The sequence below is a fragment of the Hemitrygon akajei genome, chromosome 3, assembly GCF_048418815.1.
Source record: "Hemitrygon akajei chromosome 3, sHemAka1.3, whole genome shotgun sequence".
Taxonomy (NCBI): Eukaryota; Metazoa; Chordata; class Chondrichthyes; order Myliobatiformes; family Dasyatidae; genus Hemitrygon; species Hemitrygon akajei.
The window spans coordinates 104715451-104740626 of NC_133126.1; the positions used below are offsets into that span (position 1 = coordinate 104715451).

At 43.4% G+C, this 25176-nt stretch overlaps 1 protein-coding gene across 1 annotated transcript in view; it reads right to left on the reverse strand.

Moving 5' to 3' along the window:
- The window catches only part of LOC140724561 (uncharacterized), a 62066-nt gene that overhangs the window by 22319 nt on the left and 14571 nt on the right, over positions 1-25176 (reverse strand). The window contains exons 3-7 of the mRNA XM_073038995.1: positions 22482-22554; positions 19285-19360; positions 18177-18390; positions 1098-1297; positions 123-364 (exon numbers count right to left, since the gene is read on the reverse strand). Coding sequence (XP_072895096.1) covers positions 123-364; positions 1098-1297; positions 18177-18390; positions 19285-19360; positions 22482-22554 — 805 coding nt within the window. The remainder of the gene's footprint in view (positions 1-122; positions 365-1097; positions 1298-18176; positions 18391-19284; positions 19361-22481; positions 22555-25176) is intronic.

Sequence of the window (25176 nt, forward strand, 5' to 3'; positions counted from 1 at the left end):
CAATGACCTTGCTTTATATAATCTGCGTGAAAAGACGACGAACGGGTAAGATCACCGAGAGATAAATGTAAGAGATGTGAAATGCAGTGTGTAACCATGCTGATGGGAAGGTGACAACTGACCTCATGGATGCCTGGCCATTTCTGTTGCAGACGGAGAAAGAAAGTTCTTCAAAGTTGAGAGGCAACCAGCAACTATCTCGCTTCTCCGACTTTTCCTGACCCTGGCGGCTTCCCTGCCCTGGTTTAACACAAACCTGAGAGATATCCCTCATGGTCATCTGGAGCCCCTGTAGCCTTTTGGACTCTATGTAGAATTCCCTAAATTCAGGTAACTCATCCTCCCTGAAAGTGCGGGAACTGCCCTGTTTTGTGGAAGCGTATTCGCTCAACTTGCTTCTGTCCATAGGCAAACAGCACCTATTCTCTCTGTCTCCACTCTCCACTCTCCCGCGTAGTTTGAGAAGGCAAGTCTTTATTTTTCCATTCAATTTGCCTGTATCTTGCCATCCAGTAAACAACCCTTGGTCCATCGCATCAGAGTAAGTCCCTTTCTTCTATTCACGCATCCTACTTTTCCTACAACATAATGTTACTGGTTTCCTGTCGCTCCTAGAATGAAGAATGAAGAACTACCGAAATGACTGTGTTTATTTCTCTACTGATGTTTCCGGATCTGCCGAGCCTCTATACCCTGTTCTATGTCCTACTATTCTACTGTGGGACTATTATCTAGAAACTTACGGTCAACACCACCAATTTGAATTCTTGCCTAGGAGCTCGTCAGATGTTCACATACAGATTATCGTGGAAGGGGGAGGAAGTCTAACCCTAAGGCAGCGAATCCAGACACTCTTCTCCGCAGTCTGTCCTGAAGATTTAATCTCCTTCAGAGCTTGTATAGTTTGTTTATAGATAGTTTACAATCTTCTTCGCAGTTTGTCCTGGAAATTTAATCCTGTTCGGAGCATGTACAGCAGGATAGTTTATGGATCTTCGAATTGACTCTTTGTTTTCTTTCTCTTCACAGTTAACTTAATCGCGATTGTGATCCTGGCTCGTGGAAAATGTGGCCTCACCAAATGTATCAGCCGTTACCTGCTCGGAATGGCAGCAGCCGATTTCATTGTGGTCCTGATTGCCATTGTTATGGAGCAGATTAATAATATCTATTCGTACGCCCATTTCTTGCTCATAACTCCCATATGTGCTCTCGCGCTCCTCTTCAAAGTTGCAACCATGGATTGCTCCATTTGGTTGACCGTTGCTTTCACGTTCGATCGCTATGTCGCGATGTGCTGTCGGAATTTGCAGAAAAAATATTGTACAGGAAGAGTTGCGACTGTAATTATAATAGTAGTGGGGATAGTGAGCTGTGTGAGGTACATTCCATTTTACTTTGTGGTGAGGCCTTATGTCACAATCAACAATGTGCCTTGGCGTTGCGATATCGTACCTGAATACTACACTTCATCCTTCTGGAAAGGATACGAGTTATTTGACAGTATCACAATACCGTTACTACCTATCTGTTTCATCCTTCTGTTTAATGGGTTCACTGTCAGGCATATTATAGCAGCAAATAGAGTTCGCATGGGATTCCGCGGCAACAGTGAAAATCAGAAAGATTCAGAGGTGGAGAGCCGCAGAAAGTCGATGATTTTGTTGTTCACTCTATCGGCCAATTTCATTTTATTGTGGCTACCCTATCTGATGCACTCAATGAACTGGCAAACAGTGAATTTCTCCTACAATGACAAAACTTTGAACACTCCCGTCTATGTCTTTCAACAATCTGGATTTATGTTACATTTTCTGTCTACCTGCACAAACACGTGCATCTATGGACTAACGCAGAGAAAGTTCAGGGCGGAGCTGAAAAACGGATTAAAGTTCATATTTACATTAAACGGTCACCTGTGTAAATAACGAAAAGAACATGAACGCAACTTACTTGACTTGCTTTCAATTATAAAGGCTTTGCCGTTTTCCTAATATACGGTACCATAAACCCAGGACGGGTGTCTTTATTCCGAGCCCCAACACTGCAGCTCAAATGGCACCGCGTTTTGATGACTAAATGTACTGTAGATACATTGGGGAATTCGGCACTGCGGCTGTAATTTTTACCTTTGCGTTTGCCAGTTGTGATTGTAGCGAAAGGGGATGCAAGGGGAAATCAACCTTATTGGGGAAATAAATACCAGATTTCTCGCTGCACGTGATCATTGTCACATCCAATTCATTCTCAAATGAACTATACTTCCCTTCTGTTGTTTATGTCGATTTTCCTGAACGATGGATGATTTGCAAAGATGTTTTGGGATCATATCCTTTTTCCAGATAATGCATTTTATTTACGGTTATTCGTTTAATTTCCAGAGTTGGTGATAAAGGAGTTCGGTGAGAGGAGCTTTCCCATGTGAATTGGAGGGGGATAATGGCGTAAAAGGTAGTTAAAGTTTCTGGGAATAGTTCACAGAGTGAGGATAAATATGTCCCACAGAAGTTCTCAAATTGCAGGGCTAGGCAACTGTACCTTGTTCTTGCGAATTCAAGGACTGCATAAAAGCCAAGGTAAGGGCATAAATTGACTGGGAAGGTGGATAATTTGAAAGCTTTTATCCACCAAAATCCACTAAAAAGCTTTAAGAAGGGAAAAGATTAAATATGAGAGCAAAATAGCTGATAATAAAACTAAAAGATTTTCAGTTATATTAATATAAGGGGAGGCAAGAACTGATATTGAACCACTGGAAAATGAAGCTGAAAAAGGGAACAAAAATGGCAGATGAACTTAATAAGTTTTTTTTGCTTCAGTCTTTACTGTAGAAGACACTAGCAGTGTGCCAGAGGTCCATTAGTGTCAGGGAGCAGGGGTGAGTGTCATTGCTATTATAAAGGAAAATGTGCTTGGCAAACTCAATGTCTTGAAGTGGATGTCACCTGGACCAGGTAGACTACATCCCAGAGTCCTGGTAGAGGTTGCTGAAGAGATAATGGATGTATTGGTCATGATCTTTCAAGAGTCACTTGATTCTGGCATGGCCCCAGAGGACTGGAGGTTTGCAAATGTCACTCCACTCTTTAAGAAAGGAGGAAGGCAAAAGAAAGGAATTTATAGGCCTGTTAGCCTATCATCAGTGGTTGGAAAAGTGTTAGAGTCTATTATTAAGAATGAGGTTTTGGGGCACTTGGAGATTAATGATAAAATAAGTCAAAGTCAGCATGGTTTCTGTCAAGGGAAATCTTGCCTGAGAAATCTGTTCTTTGAGTTCTTTGAGGAAGTAACAAGTAGGGTAGACAAAGGAGAGGCAGTGAATGTCATTTACTTGGATATTCAGAAGGTGATTGATAAGGTGCCATACATGAGGCTGCTTAACAAGATAAAATCCGAGGGTGTTACAGGAAATATACTGGCATGGATAGAGGCAGGAAGCAGTGAATGGGAAAAGAGGGTTTTTTTTCTGGTTGGTTGCCAGTGACTAGTGGTATTCCTCAGGAGTTAGCATTTTCACGATGTTTGTCAAAGATTTGTGGCAAAGTTTGCAGATGATGTGAAGACAAGTTGAGGGGAAGGTAGTGCTGAGGAAGCAATGCGGATGCAATAGGACTTGGACAAATTGGAAGAAAGGGAAAAAAGTGGCAGATGGAATACAGTGTTGGGAAATGCATTTTGGTAAAAGGAATAATAGTGCAGACTATTATCTAAATGGGAAGAAAGTTCAAACATCAGAGGTGCAAGAGACTTGGGAGTCCTCATACAAGACTCCCAGGAAGTTAATTCATAGGTTGAGTATGTGGTAAAGAGTGTGTACGTCAGCCAGATAGAACAGTGAGAAGAGTTTAAAAGGAGACAAATTTATAGAGTGGGCACTGAGTAGAGGGAGACAGAGTAGGAGGGCTTTGGCAATAATGTGTCGAGGTGAGGTAAGTTGCTTGTGTAGAATACATACAGGGAGTATGTGTGTGAGGCCGGTGTTCTGTGCTCGGTGTCAGATGTGGGAGGTCCTGGAGACACCCAGCCTCCCAGACAGCTACTTCTGCACCAGGTGCGTAGAGCTGCAGCTCCTTAAGGACCGAGTTAGGGAACTGGAAATGCAGCTCGATGACCTTTGTCTAGTCAGGGAGAGTGAGGAGGTCATAGAGCAGAGCTATACGCAGGTAGTCACACTGGGGCCTCGGGAGACAGGTAACTGGGATTTCAGTGGAGTAAGGGAAATTACAGTGGTATGAGAGAGGAGTTGGCCAAAGTAAATTAGAAGGAACTGTTGGCAGGGATGTCAGCAGAGCAGCATTGCCATGTGTTTCTGGAAAAAATGAAGAAGGTGTAGGATACATGTATTCCAAAAATGAAGAAATACTCAAATGGTAAAATAGTACAACCATGACTGGCAAGGGAAGTCAAAGCTATTGTGAAAGCAAAAGAAAGGGCATACAACAAAGCAAAATTAGTGGAAAGACAGAGGATTGGGAAGTTTTTAAAAACCTACAGAGAGCAACTAAAAAATCATTAGAAGGGAAAAGATTAAATATGAAAGCAAGCTAGCAAATAATATTGAAGTGGATAGTAAAAGTTTTTCAAGCATGTTAAAAATAAAAGAGAAATAATAGTGGATATAAGACTGCTAGAAAATGAGGCAGGTGAAATAATAATGGGGCACAAGGAGATGGCTGATGAACTAAATGAGTATTTTACATCAGTCTTCACTATGGAGGACTTTCTGATTATTGCTCCTTCCTATGTACCATGACCTCTAGCTGTTCCCCTTCCCACTTCAGGATATCTCAGATGCAATCAGAAACATCCCGGACCCTAGCACCTGGGAAGCAAGCTATCACATGTTTCTTTCCTGTGAACACAGAATCGCCTGTCTGACTCCCTAACTATAGAGACCCTGGCACAATAGTACTTAAACAGGAGTACTTATTGTTAAGGGGGACATCCACAGGGGTATCCTCTAGCATCTGACTCTTGCCCTTCCCTCTCCTGACTGTTACTGCTGCATCAGACTTTACTTTTTCTCTATAAAATTTCAAGGTGAACTCAATCATATTGCGATCTCTGCTTCCTAAGGGTTCTTTTACCTTAAGCTCCCTGATCGCCGCTGGTTCATTACAAAACACCAAATCCAGTATAGCTGATCCCTGAGTAGGCTCAACAAACTTCTCTAAAAAGCCATCTCTTAGGCATTCAAAAAACTCACTCTCTTGAGAACCTAATTTTCCCAATCAACCTGCATGTTAAAATCTCCTATGACTACCATAACATTGCCCTTTTGACTCGCCTTTTCTATTTTCTGCTGTAACCTGTGGTCCACCTCCCAGCCATCAATGTCATTTTACCCTTACAGCTTCTTAACTGAGCCCTCAAGGATTCAACAACTTCCGATCCTAAGTCACATCTTTCTACTGATTTAATGCCATTCTTTACCAGTAGAGCCACACCGAGCTTCCTATCCCTCTAATATAACATGTAAATTTGGACATTCAACTCTCAACTACAACCATCTATCAGCCATGTTTCAGCAATGGCCACAACATTATACCTGGCAATCTGTAATATTGCAACAAGATCATCCGCCTTATTTCTTATACTTCGCGCATTTAGATACAACACCTTGAGTACCATATTTGCTATCCATTCTGATTCTGCATCCCTAATGATTTGATACTCAGCCTGTTAGCTACAACTACATCCCATCACCTGCCTGCCCTTCCTGACAGTCTATGTTTACATTTTTACCATCTGTCCCTTCATTCCATTTCTCACCCCCCCCCCCCCACCAAATTAGTTTAAACTCTCCCCAATAGCTCTTACAAACCTATTTATGAGAATATTGGTCCTCCTTGGGTGTTCAGGTGCAACCCATCACTTTTGAATAGGTCATACCACCCCCAGAAGAGATACAATGATCCAAGAACCTGAAGCCCTGTCCCCTGCACCAGCTTCTCAGCCACGCATTTAGCCGCCAAATCATCTTGTTTTCACCCTCACTGGCATGAGGTACAGGCAGCAATCAAGAAATTGCTATCCTGGCAGTCCTGCTTCTCAGCTTTCTACCTAGCTCTCTAAATTCTCTTTCCAGGACCTCATTGCTTTTCCTTCCTATATCATTGGTACCAATATGTACCAAGCCATCTGGCTGCTCCCCCCTCCACCTCCACTCCAAGACGTGGATGCGATCTGAGACATCCCTGACCCTGGCACCTGGGAGGCAACATACCATTCGGGTGTCCCGTTCACGTCCACAGAATCTCCTGTCTGTTCCCCTCACTATTGAGTCCCCTACCACTACCATTCCCTTCTTCTTTCTCTTTCCCTTCCGCACCATGGACCCAGTCTCAGTGCTTGCAACCCGGCCGCCATGGCATTCTCCCAGGAGGTCATCCCCCACAGAAGTATCCAAAGCGGTATACTTGTTTTTGAGGAGAATGGCCACAGGGGTGTTCTGCTCTAACTGCCTATTTCCATTTCTCCTGACAGTATTTCCATTTCTCTCTAAAGGAAGGCAAGAGTGGGCATTGGAGCACTGAAAATGATGACTGACATGTGGTAATCAGAAAAAAAAGGAATGAAAGACAAACTGCATCAGAATTTTACATCTGCCTGCACTGCAGAAGACACCGGCAGCATGCCAGAAATTTAACATCATCAGAGAGTAGCAGAGAGTGCAAACACTATTACAAAGGTGAAAATGCTTGGAGGTAGGTAAGATACCTGGACCAGATGGAATGGACCCAGGATTCCAATCGAGGTGGCAGAACAGATTAGGGAGGCTTTAGTAGTGAACTTTCATAATCAGTAGATTTTGGAATGGTTCTGAAGTACTGGAATATTGCAAATGTCAGTCCAGTCTTAATGAAGGGAGATAAATTACAGGAAATGATAGGTCAGTTAGCCTTCTTCAGTGATGGGCAAGATGTTAGAGTCCGTCATTAAAGATGACCTGTTGGAGTACTTCAGGGTGCACAATAAAATAAGCTGAAGTCAGAATGGTTTCCTTCATGGAAAAATTTTCCCTGACAAATCTCCTGGAATTTTTGAGGAAATATCATGCAGTATAGGCAAAGAAGGTATTGTTCACTTGTATTTTCATAGGTTTTTGACAAGATGCTGGACATGAGTGTCATAAGGTGGGCATTGGGAATGGACCCAAATGCAAGACACAGACACTGAGGTACAAGGGAGAAGACTAGGTGTATCAAGACAGCAAGGTAAGTGGGGAAGGAATGATGCTGGACAAGACTCAGGCCCTGGACAAGACTAGGAGACAGGGCATGGGCTAGGACTAGAGTAGGAAAGTGGGACCTGGATGAGGAACTAGGAACTAGGAACCTGGACAAGGACTCCGAGCCAGAGACTGGACAGGGACCCGGAACCTGGGTCTTGACTCGGGCTCGGACTGGACGTGGGGGAAGGACGTGGAACTCCAGGGTTGGACAAGGACATGAAGCTCAGACTTGGTCTAGATCGGGGGAGAGCAGGAATGCACAGACTCGGTCAAGTGAGAGCAGGAACGCAGAGCCTAGGTCGAGGGAGAGCAGGAATGTACAGCCTAGGTCGAGGGAGAGCAGGAACACGGAGCCTAGGTCGAGGGAGAGCAGGAACACGGAGCCTAGGTCGAGGGAGAGCAAAGCAGAAGCGGGGAGAGGCATAGCTGGAGACGGACACTAGCCCTGGACAAGACCAGGACCCAGGGCCTAGGCTATGACTGGGACTTGGACATGGACTGGAACCTCTTCGGAGCCTTGGACACGGACTGGAACCTTTGTGGAGCCTTGGACATGGAATGGATCCTCCGCAGAGCCTTTGACATGGAATGGAGCCTCCATGAAGCCTTGGACTTGAGCACAGGAACATTGAGCCTTAGACTGGAGCACAGGAACACAGAACACAGAGCCGGGAGGGACAACCTCCTTGGGAACAGGATGTAGGGGCGGAGCTTTACACAGAGTCAGGACCTCTCCTTGGGAACAGGACATAGGGCCAGGGCTTTACACAGAGTCAAGACTTCTCCTTGGGAACAGAACGTAGGGCCAGGGCTTTACACAGAGTCAAGACTTCTCCTTGGGGACAGGACACAGGGCCGGGACTCATACACGGACACTAAACACAGGGACACAAAGAGACAGTTCCAAGCTCAATGATAGATAGTTCCTTCTGTTGGTGTGGCAAGGCTCTGGTCTCACTCCGACAGCTGAACTTGAAGGCGATACAGGCGAGGATGTAAGCGAGGTTGACGGCAAGGCTTCAGGCCAGGCTTCAGAGGGAAGGAAGGGAACAGTCCAGCCTCAGGATACAGCAAAGACGGCCTGACTTACCCAATGGAGGCAAGGACAGGAAGGGACTGATCCCACCATAGGATAATGGCAAGAATGGCCTGACTTACCCACAAAAGCAAGGACAGGACACTGACGAGACGAACCAGCAACCACACTCGAACCCAGGGCCACTTAATTCCAGCTCCAATATGAGAATCAGGCGCCTGTGATTAAGCCCAACTGAAACAACGGACAGCCAGAAGACCCAGAGTCCAGAGCCCACAGACCGGACTGTGAACCGGAATGCAGACTTTACGGACCGGACCATGACAATGAGGGTACAGAGCAAGATAAGAGCCCATGTTATTACAGGAAAGATACCAACAAGGACAGAGGATTGGCCTTGGGGAGGAATGGGGATTATGAAAGGGTTGACTGTTTTCCAAATGGAGAAAAAATACACAAAACTGAGGCACAAAGGATCAAGAGTTCTTGTTCAGGATTCCCTAAAGGTTGGCTTGCATGTTCAGACTGTGTCGAGGAAGGCAACTGTGATGTTAATATTCATTTCAAGAAGACCAAATATATAAGCAAGGATGTAATGTTCAGAATTTATAAAGCACCAATGAGGCCACGCAGAGTATTTTGAGCAGTTTTGGGCTCTCTATCTTAAAAGGGATGTGCGGAAACTGGACAGGGTTCAAAGGAAGTTCACGAAAATGTTTCCAAGATTGAACAGCTTGTCATATGAAGAGCGTTTGATGGGTCAGGGTCTGTATTCACTAGAATTCAGAAGAATGAAGGGTGACCTCATTGAAATTGATCAAATGGTGAAAGGCCTTGATAGAATAGATGGAGAGGATGTTTCCTGTGGTGGGGGAGTCTAAGACCAGCGGACACAGCCTCTAAATGGGGTTACCTTTTTAGAACAGAGATGAAGAGGAATTTCTTTGGCCAAGGAGTGGTGAATCTGTGGAATTCTTGACCACAGGTAACTGGAGGCCAAGTCTTTAAGTATATTTAAGGTAGAGATTGATAGATTCTTGATTGGTCTGGGCATGCAGAGATACGGGAAGAAGGCAGGAGACTGGGGCTGAGAGGAAAATTGGATCAGCCATGATGAAGTGGCAGAGCAGACTTGATGGGCCAAATGGCCTAATTCTGTTCCTATATCTTATATGGAGATTGGTACTAGGCACTGTCTCCCAGGAATGAGCAAGGACATGAGAATGAACATCTTCCTCGTGACATTAGTTCCCACAGAGGACTTAGTGGAGAACTCGCTGAGAAACAGCTGATGCAATGACCCAGTCTTCATCTGATTGCACTGACAACTGAAGGGATGGCGGGAAGGATCTGTGTTCTTCTCAGAACTGTCCTACACTACGGTGTTGTGATCTGTACAGAGGAATAAGACCATTGGAGTTTCAGTCTATGTCTGACCCTGAGAGCGTGTGAGGGGACAGCGTGGAGAGAGCTGCACTTCATGACTGATGCTAAGAATGTGCGATGGATAGGGGGAATCTGACCCTACCAGCGCGTGTGATATCCCCTTATTTTAAAGGTTACCAGGACCAACCAGGATAGTGATACTGACACCGAGTCCAGGAGAATGGACATAACGGTGTGTCCGACACTTGGTCCCTGGAATGGGAGGTGTCATGGGAGAAGGTGTGTTTGATGCCGGGTCCCGGCAGATGGTGTAGTGGTAGAGGAAGCCCAGATATTATCATTGTTCACCGTTTTGATTCTGACATGTTCCCACACTGCAGATTAAGCCCATGAATTACCCCATGACTTCTCGCACAACCCCTCCTTTCAGGGGAGATCTCTGTGCCTTCTCGGTCCCTGGTATCCCACCCACTGAGAATCATCTTTCCATACAGTGCCTGTGAAAGTATTCAGCCCACAAACCTTTGTTCACTTAAATGAGTATTAAAACCAGGAACTTTGTTCAGTTTAACTGGGAATGTTTAATTGGGAAGCACAAGTTCCTTTTTTCATGGTAGAGACAAAAACAAATAGGGAAATTGCAAAGCATGAAAAACTAAAAATTCAAAAACGGATATGTCAGCATTTCAAAAGTATTAATCCCCCTTTGCTCCGTACTCAGTTGAACCACCTCACACAGCTATTAAAACCTGTAATATCTTTGGATAAGTGTCTATTAGCATTGGCCAACGTGGCAGAGAAAGATTTGCCCATTTTACTTGATAAATTGCTCAAGCTGTACCAGGTTATTTGAGGACAGGCAGAGAACAACAGTCTTGAGGTTTTGCCATAGATGTTCAATCGGTTAAGGTCAGGACATTTACTGGGCCATTCAAGGACATCACTTTTCTTCGTTTGTCACTCTGTTTGATAGGGCAGTCTGCTCTGGCCATTGCCCTGCTGAAAGACGAACTTTCTCTCCAGCTAAAGCTTTCTGGCAGAGGCTAGCAGGTTTTTATTCAGGATACTGCCTGGATTACGGAGCATGCCTAATGAGAATAGGTTGAGTGAACTTGGCCTTTTCTCCTTGGAGCGACGCAAGGATGCGAGGCAACCTGATAGAGGTGTATAAGATGATGAGAGGCATTGATCGTGTGGATAGTCAGAAGCTTTTTCCCAGCGCTGAAATGGCAAACACAAGGGGGTGCTTGAAAGTAGGTACAGAGGAGATGTCAGGGGTAAGTTTTTATGCAGAGAGTGGTGAGTGCGTGGAGTAGGCTGCCAGCAATGGTGGTGGAGACAGATACGACAGGGTCTTTTAAGAGACTCCTGAATAGGTACATGCAGCTTAGAAAAATACAGGTCTATGGGTAACATGAGGTAATTTCTAAGGTAAGGACATGTTCGGCACAGCTTTGTGGGCTGAAGGGCCTGTATTATGCTGTAGGTTTTATATGTTTCTAAGTTTCTATATTCCTATGATCTCTCTGCATTTATCAGCATTCATCTTCCATTAATCCTGAGCAGATTCCCAGTCCCTGCTGCTGAAAAGCATCCCCTTAGCACAGTGGTTCCCAACCTTTTCTATGCCCCACACCCCTAGGAAATGTTTGATTAATGTTCGCACCCCCTTGTATAATATCACATTTGAAGATGAAGAAGTCTAATTTCTAATTTTTGAACCACAAATTGAACCACATACAATACTGCGGGTGAACAAATTGAACTGAAAAAAATAAGCTTTTAACTCAGTGCGTAAAATGCAAATATACACTGAGATTCTAAATTATTCAGAAAAAATTGTAAACAGTAAAATCAATCCCAATTGTGAAAATAAAATTCAATGACTTCTTTGCTCCTGTTTCTCATTCATGATTTTGTCAAAATGTGGAACTTTCTTGCTGACTGTGATCCAGAAGTCTGCCTGTGGATTCAGGCAATTCCTAGATTTTGTCTTGATTGACAAAAGAGAACTGAATCCAGATTCACACAAGTATATTGTTGCAAATGGAATGAGGACACGAAGTGCTTTTCCACCAAGTCTTGGGAACATATCCAGTGCTGCACACCAAAACTCCTCCAAAGTCTTGCTTTCAAATTGCATTTCAAGAGCTCAATTTGTCCACAAATCAATAAGATCTCCCTTCAGCTCTTCATCATCTGACATTTTCTCCAAATTGTAGGAATATGGATTCATGATCCATTCTTCTGAAACCTTCAGGTCTCCAGCAGCAAAATATCCATCAAACAGTTCTGACAGCATTTCCAAATGAGCCACAATTTCTTCACGCACAGTAGGAGTTATGGATCCAGCATCATCAACCATCTCTTCTAGTGAAGGAAAATTTGAGAGACTGCCTCTTTCCATTCTTCGACACCAAAAGCGTAACTTTTCTTTGAAGGCATTCAACTTTTCACAAGCCTTCAATATGTTTATCCCTTTTCCTTGAAAAGAAACACTCAGGTCATTCATATAAGTGAAAATGTCAGCTAAGTAAGCCAGCATTTGGGTGAATTCCTGTGATTCCATTGCCCCATCCAGATCACATTCACGCTCCTCCAGAAAAACTTTGATTTCTTCCCGCAGTTCAAAGAAACAGGTTAAAGCTTGCCCTCGTGACAACCAATGGACTTCTGTGTGGATTTGAAAATGCGATGGTTCAAAGCACGCCCCTGATCCAGTTGATGATCTTCGCACAAGTATCAAGGACTTTCTTCAAATTTGGAGGCAATGTTTTTGATGCCAAAGCATGCCAATGAAGAAAACAATGGGTAACTTGCAAGTCTGGAATCTCCTTTTTCATCAATGCAGAAAAGCCACATTTATTTCCAAGCATTGCAGGTGCCCCGTCAGTGTACACAGAACCAATGACTTTGATATCTAAATCATGTTTGGCAAAGACGTCTTTCACCAGCTGCATCACATCCTTTGTAGTTGTGTTTGTTTTCAGATCTTTACAAAATAGGAAATCTTCCTTCACAGCACCATCATTGACATACCTCACTAATGTGATGAGTTGACTACAACTGTTGACTCATCCAACTGAATAGAGATTTTAAGAGGACTAGCTGTGACATCTGAGATGACTTGGTCCAAAATATCTTCACTCAAATTACTGATTCGGTTGTGAATGACATTATTTGTTAGGGGCACCTGTTCAATTTTTTTCTTGCTTCTTTGCCCAGGATAATTGTTGCTATTTCCAGTGCACAAGACTTGATGAGATCTTCCGCAATTGTATGGGGTTTCTTGGATTTGGCCACTTTATGTGCCACTTGGTATGAAGCACGAAGTAGTGGTTTTTCAACAGAAATAAAACCTAATTTTGATTTTCAATGACCTTCAACATCATCATGTCCTTCAACATCAGCTCCGCCATGTTTGTTCTTGAAGTGCTCTTGAAGCTTGGATGGCTTCAGATTTGAGTTGGAAAACAGAACGCTACAAAGAATGCACTGGGGTTTTTGCAAGCCATCATTTCCTGTTGTGCAAGTGAAACAAAAGTACACACAGTCATCATTCCATTTCCTTCTTTTTGACATGATGAATGGTTAATAAAGGGAAAAATATGAGCTAATATGAGAAAAACTATCTAAGTCAGGGATGACCGCTTTACGCAACCAGACACGCCTATAGCAAAGTATCGCGAGAAATACGCTTTTGAATATTATATTATGATATTATCTGCAGTTAAGCCAAGATAAATCGTCAGGTGGAAATGCTACGGGGACGTGACGTGACTTATTAGGCTACTCTCTACTGAATTTACACACCTATTTCCGATGATTACCAGAGATATGAACTCCCAACACACGATTCAAAGTCCTCGGTGCTAACCGGGATACCTCCTCAGCTAACACAATTCAAAATTATCAACAATTCAGGGGAAAACCTTTAAGAGAAAAAAAACCTTTGAAATTCAAAAACTTCTTTAATGCAGTGAGACAAATACGAATGAATGACTTCAGCTGCTTTTTATCAAAATGCGGCTTTTTAAAATTTTATAATTGAATAATTTACCTACTGTTTGCGGGTTTGGTTTTAATGCAAAGTCGTTACTTGATGGTTGATTTGGGATATATAAAGATTTTTGCATTACGAGATGATTTTTAACTCTGAGATGTAACCTTCTAGCCAACATTGATGAGACTCCTGGACTCTGAGGTGTAACTTTCCAGGCAATACTAATGAGAATCCTTAATGCTGACTTGGGCAGTGGGAGACTGGAGTGTGCTTGGGACAAACGTTACCAACACTTCTCAAGGCACACTGGCAGCTGGCTGAGTGATGACTCATGGCTCATCACTCAAGGACACAAGCCACTCTTTGTCGCACCCCCTGAAATTCCATCTCACATGCCCTGGGGGTGCGGGCACCCCAGGTTGGGAACCCCTGCCATAGCATAATATTACTTCCTCCATACTTTTCAGTAGGGATGTCATTACCTGGCTGATGCGCAATAAAAGATTTACTTTAGTCTCATCCAAACACGACCTTCTAGAGTATCTTCTACCAGAAGCTGTGTAAACCCTTTACACTCAAGATTAGTTGGGTTTTTTGCACTATGTGTAATTGGAGGCTTATCGAAGATCTCAGCAGCTTCTTGTTGCTTATACGCTTCTGTCAAAGTAGTAGATGCCCTACAATCCTGGGGCACAGGTCCTCCTTGGTGCCCCGCACCTTCCTAAGTGAAATGGTTCTTCCTCAATATCAAGGCTAAGGTACCCAAGACCTCCTTCCCACCACGCACAGGTTTCAGCCCCTGTGACAGGAAGCTGATGTTGGCTTCACTAGCACTGATGTTGGTCCCAAGTCACAACTGTAGGCATCCGGGACCTCCCGTGGGAAGGTGGAGCCTGACCATAGTTGATAGCAGTGACCATCTGGATGAAGGTGACTTCATCTGTTGGTGGGAACTCCATTAGAATCACTGTGATATTTTTACGGGACCTGGGTGTGCCCACCGAAATAAAGGCCGCATGACGACGGGACAACAGGAGCGATGCACAATCATGTGGTGGGAACACGTGACAAAGTTCCTCTCGGGGACAGCTAAGGGGTGAAGGAGGCTGTGAGTTTGGTCATTGTGTGGACTGGATCCTGGAAGTGGTGGGATCGGGGAGGGAAGAAAGGTTAGAACATTCCAAAAAAAAAGCAATTATTCTAGTATTGCTACATGCACATGGTATATCCAGTATGGGTCCAAGACAAAGATAAGGAGAGAGAAAGTGTGCACGTTTCTCTGGGTGTGCTTGTGACCCAGGAAACATGGAGACGGGAACTGTGAAGGCTGATTCTGGTGCGGGTCTATGCAAGGGATATGGAGATGGGAAATGTGCAGGTTCCTCCAGGTGTGAGTGTGAACCAAGAATACGGAGATGGGAACTGTGCACGATATCGCTGATGTCGATGTGACAGAGGGAATATGAAGGCAGGAAACATGCATCATGATCGCGGTGTGGCTCTGACCCAGGCCATATCGAGACAGGCACCATGCCAGTCTGCACATGACAGAGAGATATGGAGATGGGTACTATGCATCCCGGGAATGAGCAGAAATAAGAGATTGATCATTTTCCTGGTGACCTTAGTTCCCACGGGGTATAGACGGTATAGAATTCATTGACAAACAGTTGTTGCAATGACTGAGTATTCAAACATCGGCACAGAAGAACGAAGTGACTGTGAGAAAGATCCATATTGTGATGGCATTTTGCACCTTGCACCACCCACACTCAGCCTCAAAGCCCCACATTAATACATGTGTGGTGGAGACCACTCTGACTGGTTGCATTACGGTCTGGTATGGAAGCACCAACACCTTGGAACAGAAAATACTGTAAAAAGGTAATAGATTTGGCCAAATACCTCATGGGTAAAGCCCTCCCAACCATTGAGCACATCTACATGAAACGCTGTCACAGGAGATCACCACTATCTAACAGCAGAGACCCTCACCATCCAGGCCATGATGTCTTCGCACTGCTGCCATGAAATAAAAAGTACAAGAGCCTCAAGACTCAAACCACCAGGTTCAAGAACAGTTAATAAACCTCAACCATCAGTCTCTTGAACAAAAGGGGATAATTACACTCATCTGCCCCATCCTGCAACCAATTATTTCACTTCAAGGACTCTTTATCTCGTTAATGCATGTTCTTGTTATTTATTTACATTTGCATTTGCAGTTTGTTGTCTTCTGCACACTGGTTGATCTTTCATTGATCCTGCTATAGTTACTATTCTTTAGATTTGCTGAATATGCCCACAAGAAAATGAATCTCAGTGTTGTAAATGGTGACATATACGTTCTTTGATAATAAAATTTACTTTGAACTTTTTTCTTCAGTCAGCTCTGACTGACATTTTAATTCACTGGAAGTTTGACCCAGTTCTTCCTTTAGGTCTCAGACTCAACTAATCCCATTAACTATCGAGGTGTGGACATGGCTGGTCTGGACATCGGATCCGATCTCAATGTTCTGTTACGTACCCCGTAACAGGTTAAAAAGGACCAGCAGAAATGGACACACCTGGAGTCTGAGTCTTCCATTATAAACACTATTTTATTAGTAACTATGTAATAAAGTAATATAGAACAAGATAAGGCAAACAGGTTAGCAGAGTATATGCATAAAGGAGTGAGTAAATAAAGTTCCCAAACTTCTCCCAGCTTAGGTGATAAATGATACAGTTTTACGGTGGTATAGGTATGAAGTCAGTTCAGTTCTGGATATTGAATTGAGTAGACGAGAGAGAGAGAAAGAGAGAGAGAGATGTTTTGTCTTCCCAGTGCCGATGCCGTCGAATCTTCCATGTCGTCCTCCTGCTCCTGAAACTTATTAAAGTCACTGACTGTGACCACACAAAAGAGAGTGCTGTTTTCACGTGGTAAAGCTATCAACCTAGGCAAGGGTTAAACACACCGATAGCTTTCCACCTGTCACTCCTTTGTCCAAACTGTGAGCAAAAACCCCACCTTTGGCATGGGCACACAAAGCTCATCCAGTGTCAGTTTCATCAGTGTCTTCCGTGTGTCTCTGGTGTGTCCAATTACAAAGCCAGTTGACCTTGTATATTTTCCACAACTGCTGAACACCAGCTGTCCATCATATAGCTCCGCCTTGCCGTTTCCAAGGCAACTCAAAGGCTTTCATTGCATCCCTCTCTCACTGAATTAGCATACACGCTCTCTCTCTCTCTCTCTCTCTCTCTCTCTCTCTCTCTCTCTCTCTCTCTCTCTCTCTCTCTCTCTCTCTTTCTCTCTTTAAAGGGACAGTCCATATTGAATAATCCTTCGGATCTCATCATACCTCCTTCCTTTTAAGAAAAAGTTTGATCAAGGAGCAAAATTTTGTCTTAACTATCAATTATATAGCAAAACGTATACAAACTTGAACTTAACATCCAGACAACCAGTCTGCTATAATGTTGTCAGTACCTTTCGTGTGTTTTATTTCCATGTCATATTCTTGCAAGATCAGACTCCAGTTAAGTAAACTTCTATTCTTATCCTTCATTTTACTCAGAAACACCAATGGATTATGGTCAGTGTAAACCACAAGTGGTTTCTGCGCAGGTCATATGTAGACATCGAAATGTTGCAATGCTAAAATGAGTGATAGCAACTCTTTTTCAACAGTGGAGTAATTTTTCTGATATGCATTAAATTTCTTTGAGAAATAAACTACTGGATGTTCAATTTCATCATCATCCTTTTGCAACAATACTGCCCCGGCAGCTTCATCACTAGCGTCTACCGCGATTGAAAATGGTTTATTGAAATCAGGTGCTTTGAGCACAGGATGATAACACAGGATGGTTTTCAGGTGTTCAAATGCCTCCTGGCAAAGGTCACTCCATACAAATCTTTCACTCTTCCCTATGAGTTTCATTAGGGGGAGAACGATGTCTGCGAATTTTTTTCAAAACTTATGGTAATAATCAACCATTCCTAAAAACATTCTTAATGCTTTCTTGCCCGTCAGAACGGGAACCTCAGCAATAGCCTGAACCTTGGCCTGCACAGGAGCCAGTTGGCCCTGGCCTACTACATAGCCAAGATATTTGACAGTAGTGTGACCAAATTTACTTTTAGTGAGGCTTACAGTAAGATTCGCCTTGCACAGCCTTTCAAACAGTTTCTCTACTGCTGAGATATGCTCTTCCTGTGTGTCATTCCATACAACCAAATCATTAATATAAGCCCCTGTATTTTCTAAATCCTGAATCACTGAATTCATCATCCTTTGGAATGCCCTGAAGCATTTTTCATCCCAAAGGGTAAAACATTGTACTCATACAGTCCAGATGGTGTCAGAAATGCAGATATCTCTTTAGCCCTTTCTGTCAAAGGAACACACCAGTATCCTTTTAACAGGTCAATCTTTGTAAGATATTTAGCCTTCTCCACTCTATCAATACAGTCACCTACTCTTGGGATAGGATAAACATCTGTCTTGGTTATTGCATTAACTTGCCTGTAGTCAGTACAGAATCTAAAGCTTCGCCCGGCTTAGGAACAATGACGCAGGGCAACACCCCGTCTGAGATAGATGGCCTAATAATGCCGGCTGTCAGCATGTATCCAATTTCTTGTTCAACCATTTTATTTTTGTCTTGATTCATTCTGTAAGGGTGCTGCTTAATCGGATCAACTTTATCTCTAATCACATCATGCACTGCAGCTGTGCACTGTTTTGGAATGTCAGGGAATAAATCTTTATACTTGCTAATTAAGTCCTTCAATTGTTTTTGTTGCTCAGGCTCCAAATGATGGATTTTTACTGTCAAAGTATTCCAAAACAACAGAGTTTTCAAGCCTTGTGGAGACTACACTGAGCTTATTTAAATTATCTGGTATCTCAGTACCAGGCTCCACAACTTCATTTGTTTTCATAACAGTACTCACAGGTGATGTCTCCATGTCATAATAAGGCTTGATCATATTTGTGTGCACGACTTGAGTAGCCTTCCTTCGGACAGGAGTTCTAATAACGTAATTCAAGGAATCAATTTTCTTAATTATCTGGTATGGTCCACTAAATCTCACTTGAAGGGGGTTGGTAAGGAAGGGGAAACAGCACCAGTACTTTATCTCCAACACGATATCTCTGTTCTCTAGCTTTTCGGTCATACCAAAGCTTCATTTTTGTCTGAGGGTGCTGTAAATTCTGCTTAGCAAGGTCACAAGCCTTGTTAAGTATGTCTCTGAATTTCAAAACATAATTAAGCACACTTACACACACTTTCTGATAAGACCACTGCTCTCTTAGTAGGGTCAAAGGTCCTCCAGCTTTGTGAACAAAAACAAATGCAATGGGTTAAACCCTAATGATTCTTGAATCGAATCTCTAACAGCAAATAAGAGTAGTGAACCCCTTCATCCCAGTTTTTTTCCATTTTCCACACAATATGTTTTAATCATGGTCTTAAGAGTGGAGTGGAACCATCCAAGGCTCCCTGGGACTCTGGGTGATATGCAGATGACACAATGTGCTTAGCTCCCAACTCACCAACTATCTGCCAGAATGTTTTCAAAGTAAAGTTACTACCCTGGTCAGATTGAATTTCTTTGGGCAGACCTACCAGTGTGAAAAACTTGATGAATGCTTTTACCACAGTCTTGGCTTGGATGTTTCTGAGAGGCACAGCTGCAGGGAACCTAGGTGCAGCACACGTAATTGTTAACAAGTACTGATGACCAGCTGCAGTCTTTGGCAATGGGCCAGCACAATCCACTATGAACCTAGAAAAAGGTTCACCAAAAGCAGGTATTGGTTTAAGTGGTGCTACTTGATAACCTGATTAGGTTTCCCCACAACCTGGCAGGTATGGCAAGTCCTGCAAAAATTCACAACATCCTTTCTTAAATTAGGCCAGTAGAATTCTATCATTATCCTATTCACTGTCTTTCTCACTCCAAAGTGTCCATCTAAAGGTATATTATGAGCCCTGTTTAAAATCTTGGCCCTGTAAACCTTCGAGACCACAACTTGATATTCAATGGCTCAATTCTCACTTGCACAGTAGGTGGTCTCCACTTCCTCATTAACACCCCATCCTTAAGATAATATCCTACTGACTCTCTCTGAACCTCCTCTTCTGTGAGAGCTGTCTCCTTTAACGCAGCAATTTCTGAATCCTAGCTTTGTTCTGTTATAAATTCATCCCTGGACAAGGACAAGGACAAGGACAAACCTCTCTCTTCCTCCTTACTACCCAAATCCTGTTGTAAAATGGAAGATAGAGAAGTCTGTGATAAATCATCATAATTTGAACCCCTGTTTTTGCTATCATGGGCCTCAGTATCCCCCTGCCCCAAACTATCTGCATCAGCAGACTTTTTAGACATGCTTCGGCCTACTGCGCATGTGGGGTAATCATCAGTATCCATGTGTGGGTTGTCAGCTTGCTCGTTAGTTGCACTGCTGAATAAACATCCCCACCTGCAAGGTCAATACCCAGCAAGACATCAACATTGTCTTTTGGTAATTCAGATCGTACCCCGATCTTAACAGGTCCTGATACCAGTTTGCATTTCAAAATTACCTTGTTATTTCAAAATTACATGGACTCAGTTCACTTTCCAATTTCTTTAATAATATTGACTTCATCAGTTTTCGTCTCATCACCAAAGTACAAAACACTATCCAATATCAGTGACTGTAAAGCCCCAGTATCTCTTCAAATTTTTACTGGAACCGGGGTTGACCCCTCTTTTACAGACACAAACCCATCTGAGATAAACTGATATGTCTATCCATGGCCTCCTGTAATGTCAAGATGAAGCCACACTCAGGTTGGAGGAACAACACCTTATATTCCGTCTGGGTAGCCTCCAACCTGATGGCATGAACATTGATTTCTCTAACTTCCATTAATGCCCCACCCCCTTATTTTCTCTCTCCCTTTTTTCTCTCTCTCTGCCCCTCTCACAATCACTCCTTGCCTGTTCTCCATCTCCCTCTGGTGCTCCCGTCCCATGGTCCTTTCACTTCTCCAGCCGTGTATCCTTTCTGTCAATCACCTTTCCGGCTCTTAGCTTCACCCCTCCCCCTCCTGTCTTCTCCTATCATTTTGGATCTACCCCTCCCCCTCCAACTTTAAAATCTCTTACTATCTTTTCTTTCAGTTAGTCCTGATGAAGGGTCTCAGCCCAAAACGTCGACTGTACTTTTTCCTATAGATGCTGCCTGGCCTGCTGCATTCCACCAGCATTTTGTGTGTGTTGCTTGAATTTCCAGCATCTGCAGATTTCCTTGTGTTTGCTACTATTTTTTCTGTCAATTAGCTTCCAAATGTTGCTATCATCATTCGTTGCCATGCTTCCTGCTCTGATTCTCTGCTTTTCGTCATATGCTCTTAAACCTACCACTGTCTAGAGTCCCAAACTCTGCCTTGTGCAACTCGCCTCTTGTTTATGACACTGCTCCATTGAACATTCAACTAATGGTTCCCCACTTTAGAGGACAGTGGTGTATTCTACCAATCCAGCTGTGTGTATGCAGATCTTGCAAAGCAGTGAAAATGACCCATATCATTGAAAACATCTGGGAAAGAGGAGGTCAGCTACAGTACCAATGTCATTCTTCCTCATCCCAGAGATTTGAGGACTAAGAACATGTCGGACAAAATTGCAGTGAACTCATTCTCATTGTCAATCTGCATAAAGCCATGCAGGATATTCAAGGGAAATATCTTCACCCATTGAGTGATCACTTTTTGGAATCCATCACCACAAGAGGTGAACAGCAGGGATGGATCTAAAAGGAGTGTCGGTGAGCAGAAACTCTGGCAAGGACCAACTGGGCTGCATTGATTCCCAATTATACACCGGGTGTGTTGAAGATTCACTGAGTACATGAGGCAGAATTTAAAATAGTCCCTGTAAGTGGTCTTGTCATCCCCTCTGATCAAGCCAACCACCGTGGTGTCATCTGCGAACTTGATTATGGAGTTAGAACCATGTACAGGAACGCAGTCATAGGTGAAAAGGGAGTACAGAAGAGGGCTCAGCACACAGCCTTGAGGCACGCCGGCATTCAGGGTGAGAATGGAGGAGGAGAGCTTGTCTAACTTAGGAGATTGAGGTCTGTTAGTCAAAAAGTCTAAGCTTTTGCAGAGGGATGAGCTGATACCAAGCTAGTGAAGTTTGGCGATCAGTTTGGAGGGGATCACAGTATTGAATGCCGAACTAAAATCAATAAACAGCATTCTGAATTAAGAGTTGGGGCTGTCCAGGTGGGTCAGGGCAGAATGAAGTGCCATGGGAATGGCGTCCTCTGCTGCAATAGGCAAATTGATGGGGGTCCAGGGTAGTGGGTAGACAGGATTTCAGATGTGATAGAACCAGTCTCTCAAAGCACTTTGCAATGATGGGGGTGGGTGCAACTGAGCGGAAGTCATTCAGGCCCGTGGCAGTGGAATGCTTCCACACTGACACGATGGTGGCAATCTTGAAGCTTGAGGGGACAACTGCCTGGACCAGGGACAGATTGAAAAGGTCTGTGAAGACCCTGGCCAACTGCCCTGCACAGACTCTGAGCACACAGCCAGGTATTCCATCCAGAGCAGCTGCCTTCTGTATATTCACCCTGCTCAGGGTGGTGCAAAGTGAAAGGGGCAATTCACCATGTGGGAGATCCGCTTTGAGAGTGACCTCCTTGTTCCCTCAGTCAAAGCCAGCATAGAATTAATTAAGCTCATCAGGGAAGGAAGCAGAGCTGGAAGGAGGTACAGTACTAAATGGTTTGAAGTCTGCAATAATCTGTAAGCCATGTCACATGCTCCGGAGGTCCGAGGAGTTGAAGTGCTTCTCGATCCTCTGTTTGTATGTCTTGTGGGTAGAGCTGGGAGCTGCAGGGGTAAAAATACTCTGATTATTAATTATATACAAACCCCTAAGCAGTGGTAGTAAAGATGAGGTTTACAAATTACAATGGTTAATAGAAAATGCATGCCAAAGGGGCAATGTTACGATAGTCATGGGGTATTTCAATCTGCAGATAGTTTGGGAAAATCAGGTTGGTAGTGAATACCAAGAGGGAGAGTTTCTAGAATGCTTAAGAGATTTTTTTTTAGAGCATCCGTGGTTGAGCCCACTAAGGGATCAGCTATTCTGGATTGAGTGTTGTGTTATGAATCAGAATTCAGTATAGAGCTTAAGGTAAAAGGGTCTTTGGGGTAAGTGATCATAATATGATAGAATTCACCCTGCAATTTGAGAAGGAGAAGCTAAAGTCAGATATATACTAGATCTAGTATTAGGTAACGAACTGGGTCAGGTCACAGATCTGTCAGTGGATGAGCATCTGGGGGGCAATGATCACCACTCCCTGACCTTTAGCATTATCATCAAAAAGGATAGAATCAGAGAGGATAGGAAAATTTTTAATTGGGGAAGGGCAAATTATGAGGCTATAAGGCTATTGTGGGTGTGAATTGGGATGATGTTTTTGCAGGGAAATGTACTATGGACGTGGTCGATGTTTAAGGAGCTCTTGCAGGATGTTAGGGATAAATTTGTCCCGGTGAGGAAGATAAAGAATGGTAGGGTGAAGGAACCATGGGTGACAAGTGAAGTGGAAAATCTAGTCAGGTGGAAGAAGACAGCATACATGAGGTTTAGGAAGCAAGGATCAGATGGGTCTATTGAGGAATATAAGGTAGCAAGAAAGGAGTTAAGAAGGGGCTGAGAAGAGCAAGAAGGGGGCATGAGAAGGCCTTGGCGAGTAGTGTAAAGGAAAACCCCAAGGCATTCTTCAATTATGTGAAGAACAAAAGGATGACAGGAGTGAAGGTAGGACCGATTAGAGATAAAAGTGGGAAGATGTGCCTGGAGGCTGTGGAAGTGAGAGAGGTCCTCAATGAATATTTCTCTTCGGTATTCACCACTGAGAGGGAACTTGATGACGCTGAGGACAATATGAGTGAGGTTGTTCTGGAGCATGTTGATATTAAGGGAGAGGAAGTGTTGGAGTTGTTAAAATACATTACGACGGATAAGTCCCCGGGGCCTGACGGAATATTCCCCAGGCTGCTCCACGAGGCAAAGGAAGAGATTGCTGAATCTCTGGCTAGGATCTTTATGTCCTCGTTGTCCACGGGAATGGTACCGGAGGATTGGAGGGAGGCGAATGTTCTCCCCTTGTTCAAAAAAGGTAGTAGGGATGTCTGTCGTGGTTACTTGAAATGACCTGCCACACAGACAATTCTTCAAGAAAATTAAACCTTTATTTGCAAACAAAGGCTGAGGCAATCAATGAACTTGTCACCGAAAGCCCACCGAGCTCCGGTGTACAGCATTCTTTATAGTAATTTCTTATCTCAGTTACATTTCGGTTTCATCAGCATACCCAATCAAGTTTTAATTGCATATCATCTATATATTAATTAATTAATCGCTCTTGCCTAGCCCTCGGTGCGCCACCATTATATTTCACCCGTTCACATTGGGGCCTTATTCGTGGCCAAGATTATGTTTTCCAGACAACCTCCCTCACATTACATTCCTGCTCGCAGCATCCTGTCCGCCACCGTTATCTCGTACTAAACAAAGGCTGAGTGTAATACATGGGATACATCTCAGCTAATAGTGCTGCTAACCAAACAGGTGTTCTGTAAGTGCCATAATATGCAGCTAAGAGAGTACAAAGTATCTAGTGAAAACAACACATAGCAAAATGTATCTATCTATCTAATATTCAGTACCTAGAAGTGATTACATAGTATAGTAAATAGCTAATACATAGTGATTTTATTTCAGGTATATATAGTGGTTATGTTGCAGGTATATATAATGATTATGTCAAGTATATTTCTCAATATAATCCCCCCTTTGAGACCCACAGGGTCTCACACAGAAAGAGAACACTCAGAGGCCGTGCACCAAAGCCAAAATAAAGTCCAGCATTTTAATCCCAAATTTGGGTCAACTACAATTTCCATACTCGGAGCTCAAAATGATCTCTCTCTGTTATCCTAGGCTGTTGAACCAAAAACCTGTCCCTCCGTAGCTGAGACAGGAAAAAAGACTGACACCCTTACAGACTAGTGTCCACATCATTAACACCCTCCAGTCCGCTTGATGCATCGTGCAGACTGTAACAGTACATCATCGGTTTTTCTCCTTGTCTGGGGTCAGATTCAACAATTTCCAGGAACATCGGAAATTGTTTTGCTGTCGCACGCATTATTAAAGTCTTGAGACATGGAAGAAAACAGCACAGAATAAATGCACAATTTATCAGCACAATGCCTGCAGTCATTGCTAATTTAGTCAGCCACGCACCCCATCCCCCTAGTTTGCTTTCTAACCAGTCAAACCACTGATGCCCAAATCCTGCATTCTGTTTGACCTCCTTCCGCAGATCCTTTAATTTATTCATTGCTCTGGTGAAAGACCCTTCTAGGCTAGTATTGTTCGGTATGAAAGTGCAGCATTGTTCTCCAAACATTACACACACACCCCCTTTTTCT